We start from the raw sequence: 23,224 nt of genomic DNA on the forward strand, positions 1-23,224 counted from the left end.
TGCTCTTTCAGAGGACAGGCTCATACAGGACTGTGATCATTTTTCCTCATGGTGTGCTCAGCCACAGGAAAAAACATTAAACCTCTCATCTTTTCTGATATGTTTGCATTTTCCTCTCAACTTGTTAACAACAAACATTCCTACAGAAAACAGTTTGCAATTAACATGTCTCTTGTCTCTCCTGCATTTCCAGTTTCTCAGGAGTCAAGCTGCAAGCAGGACTAGACTCTGAGCTGAACCTGCCAGCACTAGAGCTGCTCTTCCAGATCCTTATTAATGCCAGAACCAGTCTGGACAAGAGCAATATTCACTTAGAGGGGGCTGCGATATTAAGCAAATGCAAGGGTGTCAAATTTTACCAACAGGAATTATGCAAGTTCATTATGTTAGCAAGCAGTTGCTTGTCTACAGGCTGCATGCCTTTGTGGACATTCAAGCAACCGCTGGAGTTTTACAGGCAAAGTGCAGGTAAGAAGCTTGTGCAGCAACTGCCATGGATGAAGATGAAGCACCCAACATTCATAACTGACGGGCAGTGAGCAGCCTGCAAGCTCAAAAGAAACGCATGTAGGCTCATTAAAGAAAGAGGAGAATAATCCCCTGTAGAGATACGCTCTTCCTACATAAAGTGACCACACCAAGTTACCCAAACCCAACCCTGAAAGTCATACATTTAAGGAACGAAACAAATAGACTAATTTATTGTAAAAATTGAACAAGAAAGTACAAGCGTAACCCAGGCGGCTGTTAACCAGACGCTCCGGCGGTCCGCAGTCTGGAGCCCCGGGAGAGGAAACGCTCCAGTCAGGACAGCCGGCCGGAGAGACGGTGGGTACCTGGGACCGCGAGGTGAGTCCGGCTGCTCTCCGGGATCAGCTGCTGCTCGAACAGGGGAGAAAAGGCGTTTCCAATACATATAGTCACAAGTTCTGGCCTCTCGCCTTAACCCATAAAAAGGTAGCCCCACATTTGGAAAGCAAAAGTAGAAGGTTTATTCGCAGGGAGGTGTTCAACGGAGCGAAACCGTGTTTTATCCGTACTGACCATTTCCCCGTGGAATTTCCCCCCACCCTCAGATTAAGTGAGCGCAGCTGTGGGCTTCTTCTTCACAATCTACTGCTTTGCCATACTGAGAAAAGTCAATTAGTCCTGGGAGTTCTCCGACGACAAACAAAACTCTTTAAACCTGAAAGCAAGAGGCTCTACAAGCCGAGTGCAGACCGGTTGGATTCTCACCTTCGAACTGACCGCTCATCTGTCCAGTTTCACGCCACACGGGAGCTCTGCGCTTCGGCGTCCAGGCTGTTGCAGAGGACAGGAAGGCCGGGGAGCTGGAGAGGAGGAACTAGGGAATAAGACACCTGCTGGAACACCACTAACAGACCTGAGCAAGCACAAAAAATACAGGTAGCCATTTTAAATAGTAGCAACAACGATCCGTTCCATTTCGCCTGTTTAAAAATACGAAAGGTGTTGGTTTAGTTTGAGTTCAACATCTCTTTAAAAGCCTTTTCTAAAATCCAGTTCCTGGCCGCATTATTTTCCTGCACCTCCAAAGCCGCTATTTAAGAAGTAGTGAAGACGGACTACTGCTGCCAGAACAAGTTGTAAAGGAGACTAATTGAAGGCGGATAAAGATTAATCACACCTGGCTTCGGACTGTTAATTAATTAGAAATGTGTAACACACGGATTGGATCCTGGAGTTGGCATGGATCCCTCAGTCTTTCCGACAATTAATTGGAGTCAATCCCATGCCATACTTTTAACTACAACGCTGATGAAATAACCTTATTAAAACTTTAACTGACGATTTACGATTGTTTTCAGATCAATTCAAAATACTTTATTCATACCCAGGAGTGCAGAAAATCAATTGCAAAAGGCTAGAAATTAGCGTCAATCTTGCGCCAGAAACAGTGTTTCAGAATTCCCGTCTTTTAGCTTTGGGTCAAGCAGTAAGAATTATACTGTTAGTGTTTGACAGTCAGTCTCACCTGTGATTACTGTACTGTACGTCACTCATTGACCGTGGTTCCCTTTCACTGTAGAACCTGTGTATACAGTGTAGAACACGATATAGACTCTTAATGCCCTTTTAAATTAATCAGAAAGAATTTGCATGCTTTCTCTTAGAGATGACACTTATGAGTTAATATAAAACTCTGCTTCCACTAGTTTATTGTCAGCTGTCGGATATTCATAAACAACACTTTCACTACCTGCACTGTGCACTTGACTACAATAACTTTCACTTATTATAGTACATGAAATAATAGCGTCTCTCATAGTAATAATAAGAAGCGATGATGATGCAATGATGCGGTGATGCTTCATTGATTACAAGACTAGTTATTACATCCTTGTCACTATTCTGTTTTCTATGCATACACCAGTTCACTTTCTATTTACATGCATGGCTTTTGATTTTTAAATCTTTAATCTTTAAGCTTCTATGTGGAACCTTGTCAAACGCCCATGGAAATATAAATATACTGTCGTGACACCTACTGTTCTTAAGGAACTAAAGGGATACTCTGTCCAAACACCAGCTGGAGTATAAAACATTTAGACCAATTTAATCGTCCGTGTAGTTTTTTTTAAGTTGTCATTAGAATCATTGAAGATATTATGTTTAAAAAATAAATTAATGCTTGATAAGAGAGAAAACAGTGGAAACCGCCTTGTCTCGGGACTGTGACTTGGCTTTAGTCTGAATAAGAGATGTACATGGCCGGTATTCTGTATGGCCGGCCTGGTGGCTCCGCGGGCTGAACCATCGGACACGTCTAAAGTTCAGAGAGCAGATCGACTCCTGGAGAGTCTTGAGTTGAAGTCGAGCCCCGAGCCTCCCCGTCAGTCTGAGATCTAAGCCCCGGGTGAAGCTCTCGTGCTGTCGGGTTGAGTTTGTAGAAGGGGCTGTTCTCTACCACGCCGGCCGTTTTGGGGGGCTCCATTTTCGGGGCCTTCCAAAACAGGGCAAATGGGGGGTTTAAGTCCTTTATAAATGCGTAGTTCGGAATTCAATTCGAAAAAGCAGCCCCTTATACCACTGAGACACCTTCAGGACAGGTGTGGCACTAGCAGTGAGAGAGAGGTGCAGTCCTAACTAGGAGCGACAGGGGTCTCTCTCCAGCACATTTCTCTTGATTCGGCCAACCGGCCACAAGCTAAACGAGTCCAGCAAACAGACTCGTAGAGGAATGCTACTGTGTCAGGTTGTCTGAAAATCTTCAGCCGTTACATACTTTATGTATGATTTGGTGAGTTCAAGTCTCTATTTATCTTCAGTAGCGTGAGTGTGGAGCCCTTGTAACCGAGTGCCCAGCTGTCATTCAGGAGCCGAGCCCGCCCCCAGAGTGACCTTCCTCAGCGGACACGCCCCGTCCACCTGTTCCACAGGTGCGCCCGGCAAGATGGCGGCGGGGTGAGTGTCTGCGGCGTGAGGTGCGTTTGCGTTTTATTTCTAATTTTCTTCTTTTAAATGCAAACACTAAAATTTCACTTTGAGGAAGGTTAGACAAAAGTGTATTGTTGTTGCAACTTTTGTTAATTGCGTTTGTTTCTCTTTAATTTGTGTTTTAGGACGCCGAAAAGAGCCTCCTGCTCGTTTGAGCGTGCTCTCGAAGTTTTAAAAGTCTGCATTCAGCGTTCTTGTATTACCTTCCATGTAAGTATATATCTTTTTTAAGATATGGTATATCTAGCTCTTCTTTTAACGAAAAAACGTGTAATTTATCTTCAAACATGTGCTGTAAAGTCAGTAGCTGTGTAATCTTTGCTTTTCGGCTTCGGGCTATAATAACGCTTACCGCTCAGAAATGATAAAATGTTGTAAAGATGAAACTGACTAATTCGTAAGTTTTTCTTTATTTCTCCAGGTAACAAAAGGATTTGAAGAACGTATCTCCACTTATGAAAGTGTTTTTTCCAAGGTAAGTTCTGTTCCTACCTTCCGCTACACTATTTGTGTAACTCGATAAAACACCACGTATTTCCCAGCGTTTTAACACCAGAGAACAGTTTTAAACTAACTTGATAACTTCTTTTCGTTTCATGGGCCTTTTGTGGAGTAAACTCTAAGGCGCTGGTTCTTTTTTATGATACTTTTATTCATCTATTGAATTCATTGGGTAAAGATGGATAATACCGACACATTTTATCGATGGTTTTCAAAGCCGAGTTTATTTGAATATTATACACGCTGTGTTACCTGGTCTTGTATTTACAAGTAGTATTGGATTTCTATGTGACAGAACATATTTTCTAAATATTGGAGTAGTGGGACTGAGATGTATTGGTGATTTCCCGTGGTTTATTGTTCAATTTGAGTGTTTTTATATTTCTTTATTTAGGCAGCTTATTTAAGATTCTGCAAGTCCGATATCCCGTTAACTTGATCCCTTTTCTTTTGCCTTCAGTTCTGCGGCTCCTGGTTCTCTGCGCTCCGACGATCTCCTTTCCAGCTCCACTCCAGCAGCTCGATGAGCGCTGGCAAGTTCTTCTCGACAATGTGGCTTTCTCTTGCATTTGATTTTTGTTACCAGTGGCTTGATCTGTAATGTCCCGATTCCGTGCTGTATTTTATTCTTGACCTGCATGTTTTCTGTTGACTGCTGCATTTGTATGTGCTGTGAATTCTGCAATAAATACTCTTGATTTCATTGTCTGCATTGTCCTGTATTTTTGAAGGTACGAAGGGTTGTCTTGCGGTGTGCGCCACGCACCGCAAGGCGACACCCTGTATCGCACTACTTTGACTTGGAAAAGTGCGAAGACTCCCGCCTTTTTAGATAGTCTATGGGGGGAAAGGGTCCCTAGGAGGGAGCGTGGGTATAGCCCTGGGGGGAGGAGAACTGAGGATAGCTCTAGCCAAGCCCCCTCACTCCCAGCAGGAGGGGAAGGCAGGCTGGAGATGGCCTCAGCCCGAGAGAGAGGAGGCACCCAGGGCGGACTCAGCCTATCAGTCACAGCTTGCAACTGACAGCTTTCTAAGTCCACACACCAGGAGACCTGCCTCTCTGCAGGGACCAAAGCCACCACCAGCCTGCCATCCTCTCCTGCCGGGAGCGAGTGGGCTTGGCTAGAGCTGCGGTCAATCAGCCAGCCCCCGCCGACCCCTCTCCAATGAGGGGGGGTGGGCGAGGCTCGGCTTGATTGCTACCACACCCCGAAGAAGACCCCAGATACTAAGTTTTTTGGCGGGAAAATCTGGACACGCTTAAAAAGGGGGTAGCCTTTGACCTTTTCAAGTCAAAAAGCGATAGGGGGTCCCCTTGCGGCCACAAGCTGTTAGCAAAATCTCTCCGCCAAAAAACTCACCAAAATCGGGGTTTTTCAGGGCCAAGGGGGTACAGAACTCTGCACAAGAAATGAAAGTACAAAAACAAGGTTCAATCAACAATTTATTGAGCGAAATTGGCATACAAAACAAAGCATTACAATACGTCGGATGCACAAGCTTCGAAGTGAAAATGAGCATGCATTTCAATTACAAAGTGTCAAAGCACGGCAAACAGCAACGCTAAATACTGTTACAAGTCAACAGAGTAAGAAAACATTTGCAAGCAACTACATGTTAAAACAGAAACATACAGCACGTTACTGTTTGTCCGAGGCTTCTGTCGAGGCAGCGACCGGAATGAAGACTGAAACTTCGTTGCAATTCCTGTAAAACAACAGAAATCAGTATTAACTTTCGGTTACAAACAGGATCTCGAAATTATCCTAGCTAGTTCGATCGAGTTTCCGAAATGATTCACACGTTCAAAAGATACAGTAGCAATAAAGCGATTAGCATGGTGTAGCAGAGTGTTCTGTTCAACGAGGTATAGAAGCAGTTACATTTCAAGTGTGAATACCGGAACAATACAGCCACAGTGTGTCGATTAGAGAAAAGCACATTTTTTTTTACTGAAACAAGTTGGTAAACGCACGAATAATTAATCCATATCTTAATTGTTGTGATGCGTTTTGGAAGCTAAAACGGCTTCTAATGCATCTGTATTATGCGCATGAAAAAAAAGCGACATTGATCGCAGTTTTAGCAGAAAATGATGCTATAAATAGCAGGCCTACAGTGTTGTCGGATCAAAACCATTTCTGCCCTGGTGAAATCTAGTATCGCCTAGTTTGAGTCCTCTTCTGACAACTGTAGTGTACTTCAATACGATACGTGTGAACGAATAAAAAGGTTTATACTTACATCGATAATTTCAGCAGCTGAGCCAAGCATGTCCTGCCCGCAGACACCAAACTGGAAACACAAGAACACAAGTATTTAGATCATTTAAAGAGAATTTAAACCACGTTTTCAGCAGGGCAGAGAGCATAGAATATATCTCAATAAGATAGGTGTAAAGAAATGAATAAAATGTTTGTACTTACGTTTACTCTTCCATTAAGTGCGAGTCATGTCCAGCCCAAAGACACTAAACTGAAAACAACAAAAAACACAATTTAAAGACCATTGAAACTAAAAAGCATTAGTTGCAAAGGAAATTTAATACCAGGAATATAAGAACAATCTCTAGACATACTCTGGAAAATAATGGGGGAAAAAAACTCTAAATTCTAGTTTGGCTACTGTTTGGATAAATGCGCACGCTTGGTTTTGTGAACAAAGTTCACCACATTTTTGATAAAGATGACAATACGGATAAGCGACGTTTTCATTCTGCTAAAACAGTGTTTTTCTTCGATGTAAAAGGAATACACGCATTGTCTGTGTACACAAGGGGCTTTTTAAAAATAAGTGAAGCGTTGCAAACTAAAGAATATTAAAATTGCCGGTAAAATGCTATTTAGCTCCCAAAGAAAATACTGTTTTAGACTTTTCATCTGCGACGTTAAGACAACATAATTACATGAGTTAAATTTAAGAAACATTCAAATAAAGGAAAATTAAAAAATAATCGTAAAAGCCGCGGAACAAACTCACTCAGCTCCGCTCTCTCCAGCAGAACCTGGCGCACAGGTGCGCGGGGCGTGGCCTGCGAGAGATGTCATTCGAGTGGGCGTGGCCACAGTCTGACGGCGCTGGTTCCTTTTTTTCTTGGCTCCACCCGGAAACTTGTTAAAGAAATCGAGCATGTTTACAGAAGCCCCCATGAGTTACAAGTTTCAAAATCTTTTTTTTCATAGCCTACTGAGTAATCACAGTTAGTGCGGTTATTCCTTATTAGCATCTGAAAGCCGCATCATGTGAATGAAATAATGTAGCAATATGTAGGCGAGCTGTGGGCTCTAAAGTTCTTTGCAGGACACTTACTGTTCTATAACCTGATCTACAGTATCTTAACTCTGCACCAAGAAGTCAGATTTTTCATGTGTGAACGTTTATCATGCACTCAATTTACCACTTTTATACTTCTAATTAGTCATGCAGCTGATATGTTCATGTAATAAGTTACAAGAACATGAGAAAGTTCAAATGAGAGGACAGAATTTGATCCACGTAGCCCTTTTGGTTACTGATGTCAGTTTGATTGGATAGTCTCTTGCAGCCGTTGCTTAAAAGTAAAGAGGCTGTTGGTTTCAACAAAATGGCTGGATTGCTTGTGCCACTCTCCCACAACTCTTTGTGTAAAGAACTTATAACTACACTTCACCATGACATCCTTTCATGTTTCACTTGGTTCATGTCAAAGTAGTCCACACTGTATTACTTACTTTTTTCAACTGGTTAACTGCAGTAGCTAATTTACTTGTTAGTATGATTTTCAACACTAGTTTACTGGACTGAAGTATATATCACATTCAAAAAATGAAAATTTCTCAACCTCAGTGCAACCCCTTTTCTAATCTTTAAACCCTCCCCTAAGCATTACAAATGGATAAAAGATCAAGAAAGCTGGAGTTTACAACAGAGGAGGTGCAAGAATATTTGTAAGAACCCACAGCGACCCCAGAGGCCAGGAGGAGCTGGAGACGAAGGCTTCACTCGTTAAACCAGACGGACCCACCAGTGCTTTTGAAGAGTCAGAACCTACCTGGCGGGAGATGAACCATTTCCTAAGCAGGTCTGGAGCAGGATCAGTTCCGGAGCCAAATGGTGTCCAGTAGAAGACTCCCAAGTACTGCGAGAGGCTCAGGCGCAGACTCTGGGAGCTGGTGAAAGCAGCAGGGAGGAAGAACTCAGTCAAGGAAAGCTGGCTGACTACAAAGAGGTGTGTGAGGCCGTGAGGATAGTGGGTACCATTATGGACATCTCAGGCTCAGAGTCACCAATTCGCTGATGCCTCTGTCCTCTCTGATCTCCTCTGAGATCACGCCTCAGGTCCCTCACATCACCAGGCTCTTCACTCGTGGTGTGTCTCTTGTGGATTCTCTCTCTCTTCAGCTCTGGTTGAGATTGCAAATGCTAGAGGAATGAAAGCTGCAGTTAAGTAATAAAACTGTCTTGGGCTGGTCTGTGGATGCTCTGTTGGTCCGGTGGGATCCAAGGAACATGTGCAGGGAGGTAGAAACTGGTATGTAGTTTCAGGCCAAGGTTCAGTGAGGGCAAGAGAGCCAAGCATGGGTGGTTGTCATGATCACTAGACCTCAACCGAACAGGACAATTTTGGTCTTTCCAAGAACAGGATTTACTTAGACTACAATAGGTTGTGTTTTTGTGTGTATGGCATATTCAAATAAAGTTTTTATTATGCAACATTATTTTGTATTCTGCATATTACTGAAAAATGCAAATAAATTATAAGGCAGGGGGTCTTTTTTATCTTTTTCATTCCATTTAGAACCCAGGGAGTGGTGTATTATTCCATTACTCAAGCCTAATAAGAAAAGTGCAGATAATTGTAATTGCTTTTAGCAGCAGAAAGCATTCGAGCAAAAAGTAAGTACAAACGCCTTGCATAAGAGAACAGAGCTTACAGTACTTGACAGAAAGATTACCTTACTTCTGTTTTTTTTTTAGAAAAAGAGAAATTATGGGGAATTTTTATATATAGAATTAAAAGATAAGATGAATGTGCAGTCTATTTAAAATACCAAAGGACTTAAATTAACCTGTAATTTAAGCACACACAGAAAAAGAGATTTAAAAAAAACTAATTATTTTCAGTGTTGTACTTGCATACATCTTAAATGATAGGACACAGTTCTTTGAAAGATTAATAAAGTTGTTGCCTGTTAGGTATTTTTCATTGAATAGAAAGTAGACGGCATATAAAATCGTAGGAATAATGGGTTAGACTTTAGTTAAAGAGATGTTGAAAACCCCACTTTTCTGTTCATTAGGCAAGTAGCAAAGGTAGACTGAATAGTAACTAATGTGACTTCTAGCTCTGTGCATGTATAGTGTTTGCAATTAAAATATAGCAGAAACCACCGTATGCCAACCGAATCATTAAATACACCAGCTCTTAGAAGGGAACAACACGTCTGAGCGGGGACTTTTTTGATGTACTGGATCAGTGCAGGGCGGCTCGGTGGCCTGGTGGCCTGGTGGCTGGCACTGGGGTGCTGTCTGCGCGTGAGTGTGCGTGTGTGCGTCTGTCTGGGCACCTGGGTCCTGCCTTGAGCCCATCGCTAGCCTAGGTCGGCTCCCCTGTGTCGAAGAAAAGATGACTTCAAAAATATCATTTTTTAAAAATAAATGAATTTAAATAAAGTTTTAAATGAAATCTATTTCAGAATACGGTTGAAAAAATATTTTAGTTAATTTTTTTATACAAAAATTGGATTTGTTGGAAAATGCATAGATGGATCAATGTGTACTGCTGCCTGTGGAAGACTGTGCAGAAATGAAGGCACAGTAAAACCTTGTTTTAACAGACTAACAGAGGGGAAGAGCGTCCATTACTGCTGGGTGTCATAGTTAAATTATAAATGACATTCTTTCAGCCTGAACAAAAATGACAATATGAGAAAAATATACATACAGTGCTGTACATACTGTATACCTACTGGATCTTTTGACTTATTTTTTTAAAAACTGCAATCAACACAGCCAATTAAAAATTGTCCCTATGCCTTTTTTTAATTAAAGATACACCCTCTTTATTTTATGTGTCGTAAATATATACATTTCACTAAAGTGTACAAAATACAGATCCGTCATCAGCAATTGACCTACCACTATAAGGAACCATTGTTAATCCATCATTTCAAACTGGCCAAATCCAAAGTCTGTTAAAGGAAAGTCTCCTGAACCAAAGGTTTACTGTATATGTATAGTCATTGACCCTTCTTTCACCAGATAATGCCATAACATGTTTTTAATTTTAAACAAACTTCCCCCATCGTTTCCGCCAGTGCCAGGTCTGTGTTTAGCTGGATGTCAAGACCTCTGAGGATTTTAAATACCGGTACCATGTCTCCTTGCAGTCTTCTCTGTTCAAGACTGACTAGGATCAGTTCTCTTAGCTTGTCAGTCAGAGACTGTCTAGTCAGAAGTTGTGCAGAGTGCAGAAGAGGACAGGGAGCTCTCTGGAGGACCTGGAAGCTGCACAGTCCCGCAGGTGGGTTAGCTGCTGTGAAGGTGCAGTGAGAAGGGGCATCTGGGTGGTCCCGCAGGTGGGTTAGCTGCTGTGAAGATGCAGTGAGAAGGGGGATCTGGGCGGTCGTGCCGACACGCTGCATCAGGAGAACACTTCTTGTTCTGCTTGTCCTACTGGTGAGTGCCAAGAGCACGTCCCTAGTTTGGCAGGAAGCTCAATGTCAGAGCGCCTGGCTGTGGGCGGAGGGAGGGCGTTTGAGCTACCCGGAGCTGAAGAGACAGGTAATTCCCTGCACCTGCGTGGGCACCGTGTGTGACTCCGTGTGCGCGGGAGGCCGGTTGCCGTGGAGACTGAGGTCTGCGAGCTCCGGCTCCTCCGGGCGTAACAACACCTTATTATGGTCACAGTTGCCTAATGGTCCTCTCTGTAGTGAGACACACGGAGCAGGAAAGCAGACATTAACCATCTCCACCATTGCAGTTTCTGCTGTTGACTTTACTTGATGATTTTGAATGGATAAGATGGAAGACACCTATAAAACAAATCTTTTGTTGCATAAAAATGATCTGTTATCTGCCTTATTATATTACATACATTATATTTGCTTAACCTTAGTGTAATGGGTATGGCTGAATGAGAATTGGCATAGTGCCTCATACAATATGAGCCCTATGCTATTTGGCAAGCGTCATGCTGTATTTTTCATTGTTTTCCCTTTTTTTTCTGTCTCTCTGTGCCAGGTCTGATCCGCAACTCAAGGATCGCCCATGACTGTATCATAATTAATGACCACCTAAACAAATAGTGCATGACTCAGCCTGTCAAGATGGATCCCACTGTGCTAGTTGCATTAAAACGAAGATCACCTTCACAAGCGGCAGAGAGAGATAGAGTAGGCCTCTTCAGAGCAGGAGGTGGGCCCATTCTCCTTTGAGTTCTTTTTCCCTGCAACAAGCACCTTTTGCTTATCTGACTCCACTTGAGCAGTGCCGATGCAAGGACACGATATCTTTTTGTTCGTTTGGGTTTCAGTGGGTTTAGTCCTTTGTTAATGCTAAGGATTATCTTGTAAAGTACTCTCCAGCCGTGCTTGTAATTTCATACAGATTAGAACCTGGTGACATCTAATTTATACACCAATAAACACTTACAGTATATTACAATATTAACGATTTTATACAGGGTCCCGGATAGTTCAGGATATGTAAACTTATTAATGTTCCTCATATAAGTCTTATACCAGACTCCAAGGCAGTAAAGGGGCATTTTCAAATAGCTTCCACATAACGTGGAGTTAGTCAAACACCTTCCCTGATATGCACTTATTTCGAATTCAGACATATAAACTAATTTTCCAATATTTTGGGACTGCAAGGACCGTTTTTAACGCAATTATGTGCAGAACCAGAGCACAAGAGGACGAAAACTGGCACTATTAAGAGTGAGGAAGAATCTGCTCCCCAGTCTCTAATCAATTGAGCAGCTTCCTCGCAGTGGCAATCAATAACTAGCACAGACCGGGAAGGGGGACAGCGCATCTGGTTCTTTGTAACACAAGGCTGACAGAATGACAATGGTTTGTGCAACGTCATTGAGCCCTCTGCGTCACTGAGTCACGAGGTGGGTTCTAGAAGGATTTACGTGCTGACGTCACGACGAATCGTCCTGGTGCGTCCTTAGGACGAGGAGGAGGAGAATTAAAAAAACGGAAGAACATATAAGACAAGGTACTGTACACTGGTTTTATATTTTAATTCCGCCGGGCAGGAGTCTTAAGGTCACCATTGCCTGAATCTGAACTGGTAATTATCGATTCTGCAGACGTCCAAGCTAGATATCAGACTCAGCGGTGTTCCGGTAAGCGTTTCGGTTTAAATTCATGTTTTTTTTCCCCTGAATGTTGTCAGCTCGGCAGTAATGCAGAAGTTCTGAGTCACGGCGGGGGTTACGAAGCAAGGGCTACCCACATACTCAACCCGTTCGTTAAAAAAAAGATTGCAGACGTGCTGCTGTAGTCAAGAATGAATGAGCCCCTGGCCAAGCCGAGCGCAGCAGTGCTGAGCCGAGGCCTGGGCGAGAGGGAGCAGGTTTAAGGACCGGCTACCCACTCGCGTCGCATGATTTACCTTCCTGATCGCCCTCAGCTGCGAGTCTGCTTCGGTCCTGGGCAGCAGACACACGACACTCAACATCCTGCATCGCGCCAGGAACATTTTCTGTCCATTCATGACGCTGTCATTTTAAACTGTGAGATTGCTTTACGGGGGGGAAACCAACATGATTGTGATCTTTGTTTAACAAAAACGTTCCCTAGTTTTCTTAAGGCTGGTGCGAGGGGCGCTGGATAGACAGTCCAAGTCCCGGGACAGGGCAGGTCGGTCCGCTCAAGCTGCCGAAGTGCACCGCTGTACGAGGTCGTCTTCACTGGAAATGTGCATGCTAGAAGAATTAGGTAGATGTCAGAAATCACGACTCTTGAATGCGTGTCAGTTTCAGTGAGGGTGTATGACACTACGTTGGGCAATGCCCCTGTCCGCGGCGTGATTCAGCACTGTCCGTGTAAACAATGTCCGGTGACGTCAGGAGCCGGGAAAACTGTAGTTTCTAGACACGCTACATATGAAGGAAGTTGTAAGGCGTATTAACAAGCGCTTTTGGAAAGACAGTCGGCTTCCAGGTGAAGGCTCAGTTTAAACGTTCTGCGTGTGATTGTTGAGAATGCGGCGATTTAGTTGATAAGAAACGTTTCGTCAATATCCAGTAAGCTTTGGGGGGAGAAAAACTAAAGCAAAATACGAAGAATGCTTTTGGAAATGTCAGACCTGTGATTTAGTCTGTTCACTGGCTCAAATATATTCCAATCAATTCATGGTTAAGCAGTTACACCAGCCATCTTTTCTCTGGTCTTTGGTGATCACTGACATTTTCTACACTTCGTTCTGTATCTGTTGTGACTCATTACCGACATTGTCTGACAACAGTCAGACAATCACTGTTCTCTATATTATTCCTCATCTCCTCGACATCTCCTTCTGTGTGTTCAAATGTGATGTTGATACTGGTCATGTAGAAGGGCACAACAATGGATATGCTGTCGAAGAGTTTACTGGGATTATCAGTTCATGATGTAAAAGGTACAGCAGGCAGCCCTAGTTTTTCTAAGTATTAACTTTGTATCTGTAATGTTTTGTATTGAAGATGAAAATATGTCATAAGGAAGCTAGCGGTATTCATAATGCTTTAGCTAGATGTGGAATAGGAGAGCTCTTAGAACATAAAAAGATGTGTGTGAATCTTCCTAGGCTAATTGTTCAGTTGTTAATTACTGTTCTGAATGTCTCTAGGTGTTGTTGCACAGATCTTTGGTGACAATGGAGTTTCCAAACCTGGGAGAGCATTGCTCAGAGAAGTCCTGCAAACGCCTGGGTGAGACAACGCTTACTCTGCTGCTGGGGGCCCACACACTTACCTTGGTTAAACTAAGACAGTGGCAGAGTGTGAAGGGCTTCATGTCAAGGGCTTTTTCACTGTTAAACTTAATAAAAGTCAAGTCAAGTAATCAGCTGTTGCGAAGTTAGAATCTCTACAAAAAGCAGACGATAAAGCATCAGGCTTCAAGTTTAAGCAGAACTTCAACTTCCTTTGGTCGTCTTGTTCTCAGGAAGCCCAGAGAAGACCATCTTTTAGGCTCTGTTTTTACTTTTTCTTCCTGACTCAGTGTTGTTTGCTGTCATGTCGTACAAGTTTAAGATCCTTTATCGTAGGAGCTGCTTCATAGACGTTTGCGTTTTGCAATTAAAATATTTGATGTGTTTCGCAGATTTTCTTCCCATGAAATGTGATGCTTGTCAAGACATTTTCTGTAAAGATCACATTACTTATGTAAATCACAAGTGTACGTCGGCATACAAAAAGGTACGTACTGTTTGCCATGGCTTTTCTTTGGCCCATATCTGGGTGTTAGATGCTTTATTACCTCTTATTATCCTCACTTGTAATGCTGTACAGAATGTGATCATCACTCTGAGCAATCATGACTGAAGTATCCAGAGCTTTGACAAACTCAGTCCTGTGGGCTTTTTCAAAAATCAACCAGTAAATCACAAACTAGAAGACATGAGTGGAAATGACAGGATAGTGCTTTTAAAAGTCAGAAGACGAGGCACTTTTTACACAAAAGGTGTGCGAACCAAGCTACCCAGCCATGAAATCGAAGCTGGTAGGAATAGCTACTTCCTGTAAACCGCTGATGATGTCCTTAAGTCCCTTATCTACTGAAAAACGAAAGCAGCTGGACAGGCTGACAGCGACCCCTGCTTTGTGAAAGTCCTGGTGTTCTCTGTCTGGGAATGTGCAGTCCAGCGTGTTTCCAGAGTTCAGATGCTCAGCTGAACCCCGACACCATTCATGTCTTCCCAGGATGTTCAGGTCCCGGTGTGCCCTCTGTGCAACACCCCCATTCCTGTGAAAAGAGGAGAAATGCCCGACATTAAAGTTGGGGAGCACATTGACAGAGACTGTAAATCTGACCCTGCTCATCGAAAGAGAAAGGTATGATTGAGTTCCTCAAACCACAGCTTGATTCACTTTGATGAGCGTTCCTTTACTTATCGCTGGGTATAAGCCTGTATGTTCTATTGTCTTTGTTAACTTAGAAAGCCAGTGTTTGTCAGATACATTATTCAAAAGGTATTAATTTTTTTATGTGTCAGTATAAATTATGCCTTTACTAGGTAAGTCTTTTGAGAACAAAGTCTTATGTAAATTGACGACCTGGAGACCCATTTATCCAGCAGAACACTAAAGCTGTGAAAACAATTGGTTATGTACTCACGGGCTGTCTTTCCTTTCATCAGATTTTTACAAACAAGTGCTCCAAGAGTGGCTGCAAACAGAAAGAAATGATCAAAGTGACTTGTGAACAGTGTCACTTGAACTTCTGTCTGAAACACAGACATCCTTTGGATCATGAGTGTACGTCTGATGGCCATCCCCTCTCTAAAACTGGGTAAGGTGTATATTTTGTAAATAGTATGGAGTAATTTTATATTTTTCAATAGTATAGTACATTTTACTTTAGATTTTATATACATTTTGTAGAATAGAGCATTAGCCTGTATAGTGTATAAGGAAGGAAATACGAGTGAGTATTGTGTAATGAATCTGAAAAGTCTTTTTCAATTAAATATGAAGAACAGTTGTCTATCCCTTCACCCCTTGACCCTTCCTTTAAACCCGGAGGTGTGGAGTGAAATGAGATATTTTTGCAGACATGCTGCTGTAATGAGATCCCAGGCAGCGGCTGCCAGCGCTGCAGCTCCCCCTGCTGGTAAAGCAGCCTCCTCCAGGTCTGTTCCCAATGGGCTGAGTGGAAGAGCAAGATCCCAGCCAAGCAGGTAGGACCCTGCTTTCACAGGACCAGAGCACTGTCGGCGTGGGGGGGGGATATCTGTTGTATCACTTCAGCTGGGAGACGATATTGAATTGTGAAGATCAGTGTAGTGCTGCCTGTACATGCTGTACACCGAGGCTGCCTTGTTGTTCTCTGCTGGGTTGACTGGTCCGCAGTGTGATGCCCTATGGCGCACATGGAAACCTGAAGAGTTAAAGAGGGTCTTTTCGTTCTCGGGCCCCACGGTGGCGCGGGGGTCGGCCTGGCACACGCCAGGGCTCTGGGTCAGTGCCAGACCTGGGGGGCTGTCTGCGTGCACTTTGTATGTTCTCCCCGTGTTTGGCGTGGGTTTCCTCCTGCGGTCCGAAGACACGCTGGTTGATAAACTGATCAGTCGACCCCGCTGGGAGTGTGTGCGTGTTTGTGCCCGCGTGTCCCCTGCCACGGCCTGGGGTTCTGTCCAGCGTGTCCCCCTGGCCCCGGACTGGACTGGCAGCAGTGGCTGGAAATGGGTGGGCGGGTGGAAAGCACTATAATCCACTGCAGCTGCCTTTCGCATGCGAATGACTCTGCGTTGTTCTCGTTGTGCCACGTTATCCTGCTGGTCAGGCTCACTCCCACATCCTTGCAGTTTCTGGCTGTCTCATTTCATCCAGACTTACACTCGCGGCTGGAAACGCCCCCCCCCCCCCCCCCGAGGAGGGAGGGGGAAAAAAAAAGAGAGAAAAAAGTTTTGAGAGAACTGAAAGGTGAAAGGTTCTGGGTAGGAACAGCTGGTAAAGATGCCCCCGTTCATGTGTTTGTGTTTTCTCCTCCTCCCCACAGAGCGGCCGCAGCCGCAGCCGCTCCTCGCTCCGCGTCCCTGCAGGCTGGAATGGTAAGAGCTTCGCCGCCCGGGCTGGGAGCTCCTGCCCACTCGACACAGGAGACTCGCAGCTCTGCGCAGCGGCTTCTGAATAGAAACATATCGAAACCAGCGCTGTATTCTCTGAAACATTCATGAAGTCCGCTATGAGAGCTCGCTAGTGAGCCTATGCAGTCGTCTTAATTACATTTATTTCCCGTTTTTGTACTTGTATTTAATTTCTTGTGTCCCCATAAGGGGGGTTAGTAGGGAAGCAGAATTTGACTATGCGCAGATATGTTGCGAGTCGACTGTACCGTGTGTTGGTTGTGCTTAGTATTTTGTGAATTTCTAGTCTGTAAGGCTCACGAAGGACATTTAAATCAATCCTGGCCTGTCGTAGCAAATAGGTTAGACACCCCTGACCTAGCTGAATGACGGCCTTTGACACTTCAGAAATGGCCACTGTAATAAACACACATTACAGTGGTACACACTGGTAGACATTTTACACAATTTCCACACTAGATTATGAACCCTGACGTTAAATTGAGCAAGTATTGCATAATTCATCATCGCTCCGCGAAAAGTCACTTCAGGGGTAGTAGCTGCATTATGCACAAGCTGAATATGACATAAATAATTGATACTCACCAAAATATGGAGTAGGCAGGCATTCATATTAAATGTATTTGGCCTTGCATATTAGAATTGTGCTCAAGGTCTTATGAATTAAAGGCTTCACGTTGCATTTGTTATACTAGTAGTGTGCAACATCACTGTAACACACCAAAGTGTCATTTAGATGAGCAGAATTTCATTTACAAAAATTTGCCTTAAAAATATTACACATGTGTGTAATATAAATCCATCAACTTTATTTAAACAATACTGATCCTAGATAACAAAGCAATCCTGCTTAAACTTTAAACCTCTTTAAAATCCCATCACTGTGTCTCTAGGAAATGAAAATGTAACAGTATGACAGGATCAGCATCAAACCTGAGGTTGGTGCAGTATATAATGCCAAAATAATTGCATGCACCAGGTTCAAGTCTTGATCCATGTTTATACCAATAATTTATAATTGTGTAATAATTAGTGTATCTCTGTTTTCTCATTTCCCTTCCTCATTATAAGTGTTCAGTTTACCCACTACAGTTTTAAATAAGAAAAATGGATTGAAATGCCACACATAACCCAACAAAATGTGGTTTTATTGGTAGAGAATACTTTTGCAAACCACTTTATATTCTCCAGTAAGGGCTTAGACTGTGAAGATGTCAGCCTGCGTTGGTACAGTGTCCCCGGAGTTGCTGTCTGTCTGATGTCATTTACTCTGCACCTGCTTATTTGGATGAATCTGTATTGATTTCTCCAGGAGCTTCATGTGATGCCTCAAGGGCATGGGTTAGAAAGTTTAACATTTTGTATGTGAACAGTAGAAAAAAAGTTTCCTGAGGTTTCCTGGCTGGGGCGGAGCAGTGGCTCTGTGGCTAAGGATCTGCGCCTGTGGCTGTAAGGTTGCCGGTTCAAATCCCACAGCCAGCAGAGGAATCCTACTCCGTTGGGCTCCTGAGCAAGGTCCTTCACCCCAAGTGCTCCAGGGACGCTGTACAATGGCTGACCCTGCGCTCTGACCCTAAGCTTCTCTCTCCCTATCTGTGTGTCTGTCTCTCATGGAGAGCAAGCTGGGGTATGCGAAAAGACGAATTCCTAATGCAAGAAATTGTATAGGGCTAATAAAGTGATGTTATGTTAAGCTATTGGAACTCCTAAAGCATGTTGATAGCGATTATTTAAAATGACCTTTACACTGTATAACGTCTTACAATTTGCAGATCCCCTTACGTAGGTTTGTATGATTTCCTTACTGCATATGTGAGGATTCACTGTGCACACTAAAGGCGAAGGTGGCTTTTGAGTAAGTTCCTCGGTGCTGACAGCCAACAGCTAAGAACTGTAGAGAGGGAAGTAATTTGTTTCCTACCCTCATGTGCTGCGGTAACTGTCAGACACGAGAAGAAGTGATAGTCTTTGCAAGCTCAAGGTAGCTGTCATTTTCTGGACTCGCTAGATAGTAATCAACACCGAATCCACGATGAGCGTGTTAGGACTGACAGTAAGGTTTTGTATTAAACTGTTCCAGAGTGAGGAGCAGGCCCTGCAGAGAGCTCTAGAGATGTCCTTGGCGGAGTCGGCGACAAGCGCACAACAGTCACTCAGGTAACAAATTATAATTAAGGCTCATTCATCCCGAGATGGATGAACAAGCCAAATATCGGCCACTTTGTAATGTAGCTGACCACATTTAAAATCTACATGCCAAAAAAAAATCTGTAAAAGTACAAAAAAGGAGTCAAATAATTGCTCAGAAGTATTGTTTGTTTACATTTCTGGCAATGTTGAAATCCTGTTTTTTTTTCCTAGTAGATGCTTCTACAGTGCCCTCCAGATTTTTATACCCCTGATGAACTAAGACTAGAAATAGAAAGAAAAAAAAACATTATCCCATCTATACGTCTTGTATAATGCCTTGATTAAAATGTTATACTATAATCATAATAACATTGCACAGAGTCATTTTATGATAAACAGCTGAATTCTAGAAAATCCGATGCTCACATTTGTTCACATCCCTGTAGTTAATATTTTTAAATCCTCCTCTGTTATGAGTTATACTGTCAAGATGCCTCTGGAATTGTGGTAGCAGGTTCTGGCACTTCTGAGGGAGGCATCGATCCCCTATTAAGAATCGCTCAGATCCTCAATTTTTCAAAAACATTTTTTTCATCTGACCTCGTTCAGACATCATTTCAGGAGTTTTGGCCAATTCGAGTTTTCTTTCAGCCCAGTCATGAACGGGTAGTTTCGTACTTGTTGTCTTCTGTATTGTACCTTTAGTTTTGATACCCCAGGGAAATGGGAAACATTTAGGAGCCTCTATATACATTAGCTAGTACTTAGAGGTGTGAAAAATATGACTCTTGTGGAATTCCGTTTATTGTGATGTGAATCACCTTATGCAATGCTCTTACAATTACAGCATATTTTAGTATAATTTTAAGTAAAACAAATCATCCGATTAAAATCATGTTACGACATTTTTGATTCCTTTATCATTGCACATATGAGTCAACTCTGGAGGCTGCTGTATATTTCGAATTCCCGAGTGACTGGACTATATTTATCCAGTTTCTACGTTTCGGAAAGAGAAAAGGGTCACAAATAAAGGTTTTGTTTTTTGAGTTGCCTGGGTGAAACTGCTGAGAAGATGGCAGGTGGTCTTGAGTGAACGTCTGTGTGTGGGCCAGGCCCTTGTGCCAGTGGAGCGTAATGCCGGAGAGTCAGTCTGACGGCGCCGTGCTCTTCTCAGCCCCCAGGAGCAGGAGGATCTGGCCTTGGCTCGGGCCTTGGCAGCCAGCGAAGAGGAGTACCAGAGACAGCAGCAGAGACAGCAGGTATCCAGAACAGTTACCAGTCAGTAACATGCTAACGGGAACTGAAGTAGGTACATATTCACAACCTTCCAATGTGTTGTGTCTTTGCAGGGGCTTTCAAGTGACTCTCTCTTAACTTCTGCAGGGATGAAGCGAACATTTCCTAAGTTTTGCAAACCACATGCAGATGTTTCATTTTCTAGTATATATATATTGGACATTTCTGCGTAACTTAATTAATAATTCAAATCTTATTTTGCTTAATCTCTTGAATTGGTTGTCCTGTTTGAGATGGGTGGACATTTTCAGGGTGATCTATCCTTCATCTTGTTATTCCTGTATTAAACGACCATAAAAAACAGGCTTTTTCAGTTTGTGAAACCCTCTAATACTTTGTATCTACTTTTTGCTTCTAACACTTAGTGCCTATTTCAAAGAATCGTAGATTTGTCAAAAGTAAGATGGATGATATACTAAACAATTTTCAAGTGGACATTGAAGTGGTGAAACTGATTTCCAGTTGATTTTGTAAATGCTTGTAACTGCTGTAGCTTGTTAGAAAAAGTGTGCAGTTGAATTTTTCCCTTTTTTATCCTTTCTCTGCTTAAAGTGCTTTAAAGATTGGGCTGCATGACATTGTACTCCTGCGAGCTGAGCTTGTGTTGCTGGTGGCAACCCAGAGCACAGTTTGAATTTCTCATTTAGCATAAATAAGTCTTTCAGGTGGGTAGCTGCGTCAGCATGTGTAGGCTGCAAAGGAACAAGTAATAGGTTTATTCCATGCTAAAAAAAGAAGAAAGAGAACACAACGTTTCGGCCATGGAGCCTTCTGCCCTGTCTCTCTCACACCTAAAGAAGGCTCCACGGCCGAAACGTTTTGTTCTCTTTCTTCTTTTTTTCAGCATGGAATAAACCTATTACTTGTTCCTTTGCATAAATAAGTCTTGCTGAGCCTAGCACACCGTATTTCTTATTTTACATACATATAGCTCATCTTGTCTTTTTCACTCCTAAGAGGTTTTCCAGATCATGAAAACTTCAGTTGGCCTAAAAAGTAATTTTCCTTATGTATCAGAAATTGATGTGTATATAGTCTGACTGCAGAGCTGAGTTGAATTACCATGGATTGAGTCTGCAAGGTGAAAGCCGTGATTTGATTCCTAGTACGACAAAGCAAGATTTAGCTCAGTATAGTGTCTTGACTCATAAATGTACTACTTTAATATTGCCCTAATGCTAACTGGGGTCCTTTAGGCAAGGGTAAAAAAAGTTTATATCAAAGAAAATAATTTTAATAGTCATTGTTTTTGAATGCAGCATTCTAATATTATCTTTGTTTTTGAAACAGGCTAAACAGTCCAGCTGCAGTATGTCTTGATCTCCTGACCTCTTCATGGTGCTGGAACACTGCCTCGTACAATAACTCTGTCCGTGGACGTTAAAATGGGGACTTCAGGAATGTTCTTCACTCAAGCTTCTGGTTACTACAAACCCCCAGTCTGACCTAAAGACCGCACTATATGATGCTGTATATTGCCTATTTTCTTTCAACACTTCCTACAAAATTCTTATTCTTTTTATCAGAGATATATGCTTCATGCCATTGGTAATAGCTCTGTGACTATATATTTCATATATTGATCCTGCTAACCAAGACAATTGCCTTGATCGATAAATGTTTGTTCAATAAATTATTGTATAAAATCACTTTTTTTGCATTTGTGTAAACTTGTTGAAAATGCCTCTCTTGAACACAGTATTGTCAGTCCTGTCGGGATGCACATCTGTATACGGATTTTAGATCACTCCTCCTTTTAGCACCTGCCCCTCTCCTCCAGGTCGGCTGTATTTGACTTGTGACCTTGTTTTTTGCGTTGTATTTCTGATCACACCCCAAAAGGTTGGATTTGTTCTCTTTTAACTGTAGAATTGGTTATTTGCTTCAGAAAGTTTCCAGCTGGAAGATGTTTGATAACAGTTCACTTCAAAGCATAATATCGATCTCCATATCCTTACAAAGACGATGTGGGGAAGAAATCAAACACCGTCTGGGTTTAGGGTTTATTACAAAGTGTCTTGAATTTAAATCAGGAAAGTTTTCTTCAGGATTGACAATACACTACTACAATACTAGTAAACTAGGAAAGAATATGGCATTGACTTTTGAACGCCAGAGAGGCTCATTCAGGATGGCCAGACTCTGATGCCATTTTTAAAACAATAGGTAAATGAAAAATGTAAGCGATAATTTATGTCCTGGCACAAGCTTGTCCTTGTATATATATAATGAGTATTGAAATAGGACCAGAGATCTCGAAGTCTGCCTGATGACGTTGGTGCACCTTTGCTGCCTGGGCTATAAATGTGAGGTAAATGTCAGGTACTGTATACTGAGCTGATCTCCAAGACATTCCATTCGCTACAGTCACTACAGTAGCAGGATTTTCTATATGTATCCACCTACCTTGTACCTTCCACTTGAAGAGTTTAGTTCATGTTGCCATCTGTACCATCACTTCCCCATTTCCATTGATCTGAATGGTGATCAAAAGCCTTAGTCACTATACAGTCATCCATATAGGTACCCATGTGTCATAGCCTTACAGCCTACAGTGTGTTCCTTTGCAGTGCAGCAATGCTGTGTGGCTTTTGTTTAAGTTTCAGATGATTATCTGTTTTGTGATCATCATAAATGCATTATGCATTCAATCAGTGTCTCCCTTTACCTGACATAAGCCGCAGTGAAAGTGTTTCGTTACTGTTGCTATTGTCAGTGTTTGGTTACTGTAAACATTTCTTCATCCACCCAGATTTCTCATTGAGAGGTAGAATTCCAACAATAAAAAGGTTTTGTTCCTCACTGTGCGTGAAATCGGAGAAAAGTTAAAGTGCAAGGCTTCTGAAAGAATACAGCACCCATGGATTTCTACTGTGGCAATCTGAGCACCACGTTCCAGTCTATGGACGTTGTCCTCAATACAAAATAAAGCCATTGTCCATAATCACTTAATCATAATTAGGATTTGTTAATGCTGACTCTTTGTACAGAAAATATATTTTTTACTGGGAGTATGCTATGGTATTAGCTCTCTAAGTTTGTTTAGGTA

The 23,224-nt window shown here is 42.5% G+C and overlaps 2 protein-coding genes across 10 annotated transcripts; both read left to right on the forward strand.

Annotated features, from left to right (window-relative positions):
- Nucleotides 1-370: 370 nt before the first annotated feature.
- LOC148818748 (uncharacterized) lies at nt 371-4,661 on the forward strand. The gene is made up of 6 exons (XM_088936389.1): nt 371-468; nt 775-849; nt 3,339-3,446; nt 3,585-3,669; nt 3,881-3,934; nt 4,421-4,661. Exons 1-6 carry the CDS (start codon nt 371-373, stop codon nt 4,559-4,561), a joined length of 561 nt encoding a protein of 186 aa, XP_088792515.1. The 3' UTR covers nt 4,562-4,661.
- A 7,399-nt stretch (nt 4,662-12,060) lies between these two features.
- On the forward strand, nt 12,061-21,821 carry zfand2a (zinc finger, AN1-type domain 2A). Of its 9 annotated transcripts, none has more exons than XR_016094442.1 (11): nt 12,061-12,168; nt 13,786-13,867; nt 14,262-14,356; nt 14,861-14,992; nt 15,298-15,449; nt 15,712-15,837; nt 16,659-16,710; nt 18,827-18,903; nt 20,054-20,138; nt 20,229-20,840; nt 21,466-21,821. XR_016094442.1 is itself a non-coding variant. In XM_088936879.1 (10 exons), the coding sequence occupies exons 2-9, from the start codon at nt 13,813-13,815 to the stop codon at nt 20,163-20,165; spliced, it is 801 nt and encodes a 266-aa protein (XP_088793005.1). In that variant the 5' UTR covers nt 12,061-12,168; nt 13,786-13,812; the 3' UTR covers nt 20,166-20,188; nt 21,466-21,821. The 9 variants fall into 9 exon arrangements, 3 of the variants coding, with proteins under 3 accessions (XP_088793005.1, XP_088793006.1, XP_088793004.1); XR_016094443.1 differs by having other exon boundaries at nt 12,162-12,298; XR_016094444.1 differs by lacking the exon at nt 12,061-12,168 and adding an exon at nt 13,022-13,118.
- Nucleotides 21,822-23,224: the final 1,403 nt, after the last annotated feature.

Source organism: Atractosteus spatula, chromosome 18, assembly GCF_055471065.1.
Source record: "Atractosteus spatula isolate fAtrSpa1 chromosome 18, fAtrSpa1.hap1, whole genome shotgun sequence".
Taxonomy (NCBI): Eukaryota; Metazoa; Chordata; class Actinopteri; order Semionotiformes; family Lepisosteidae; genus Atractosteus; species Atractosteus spatula.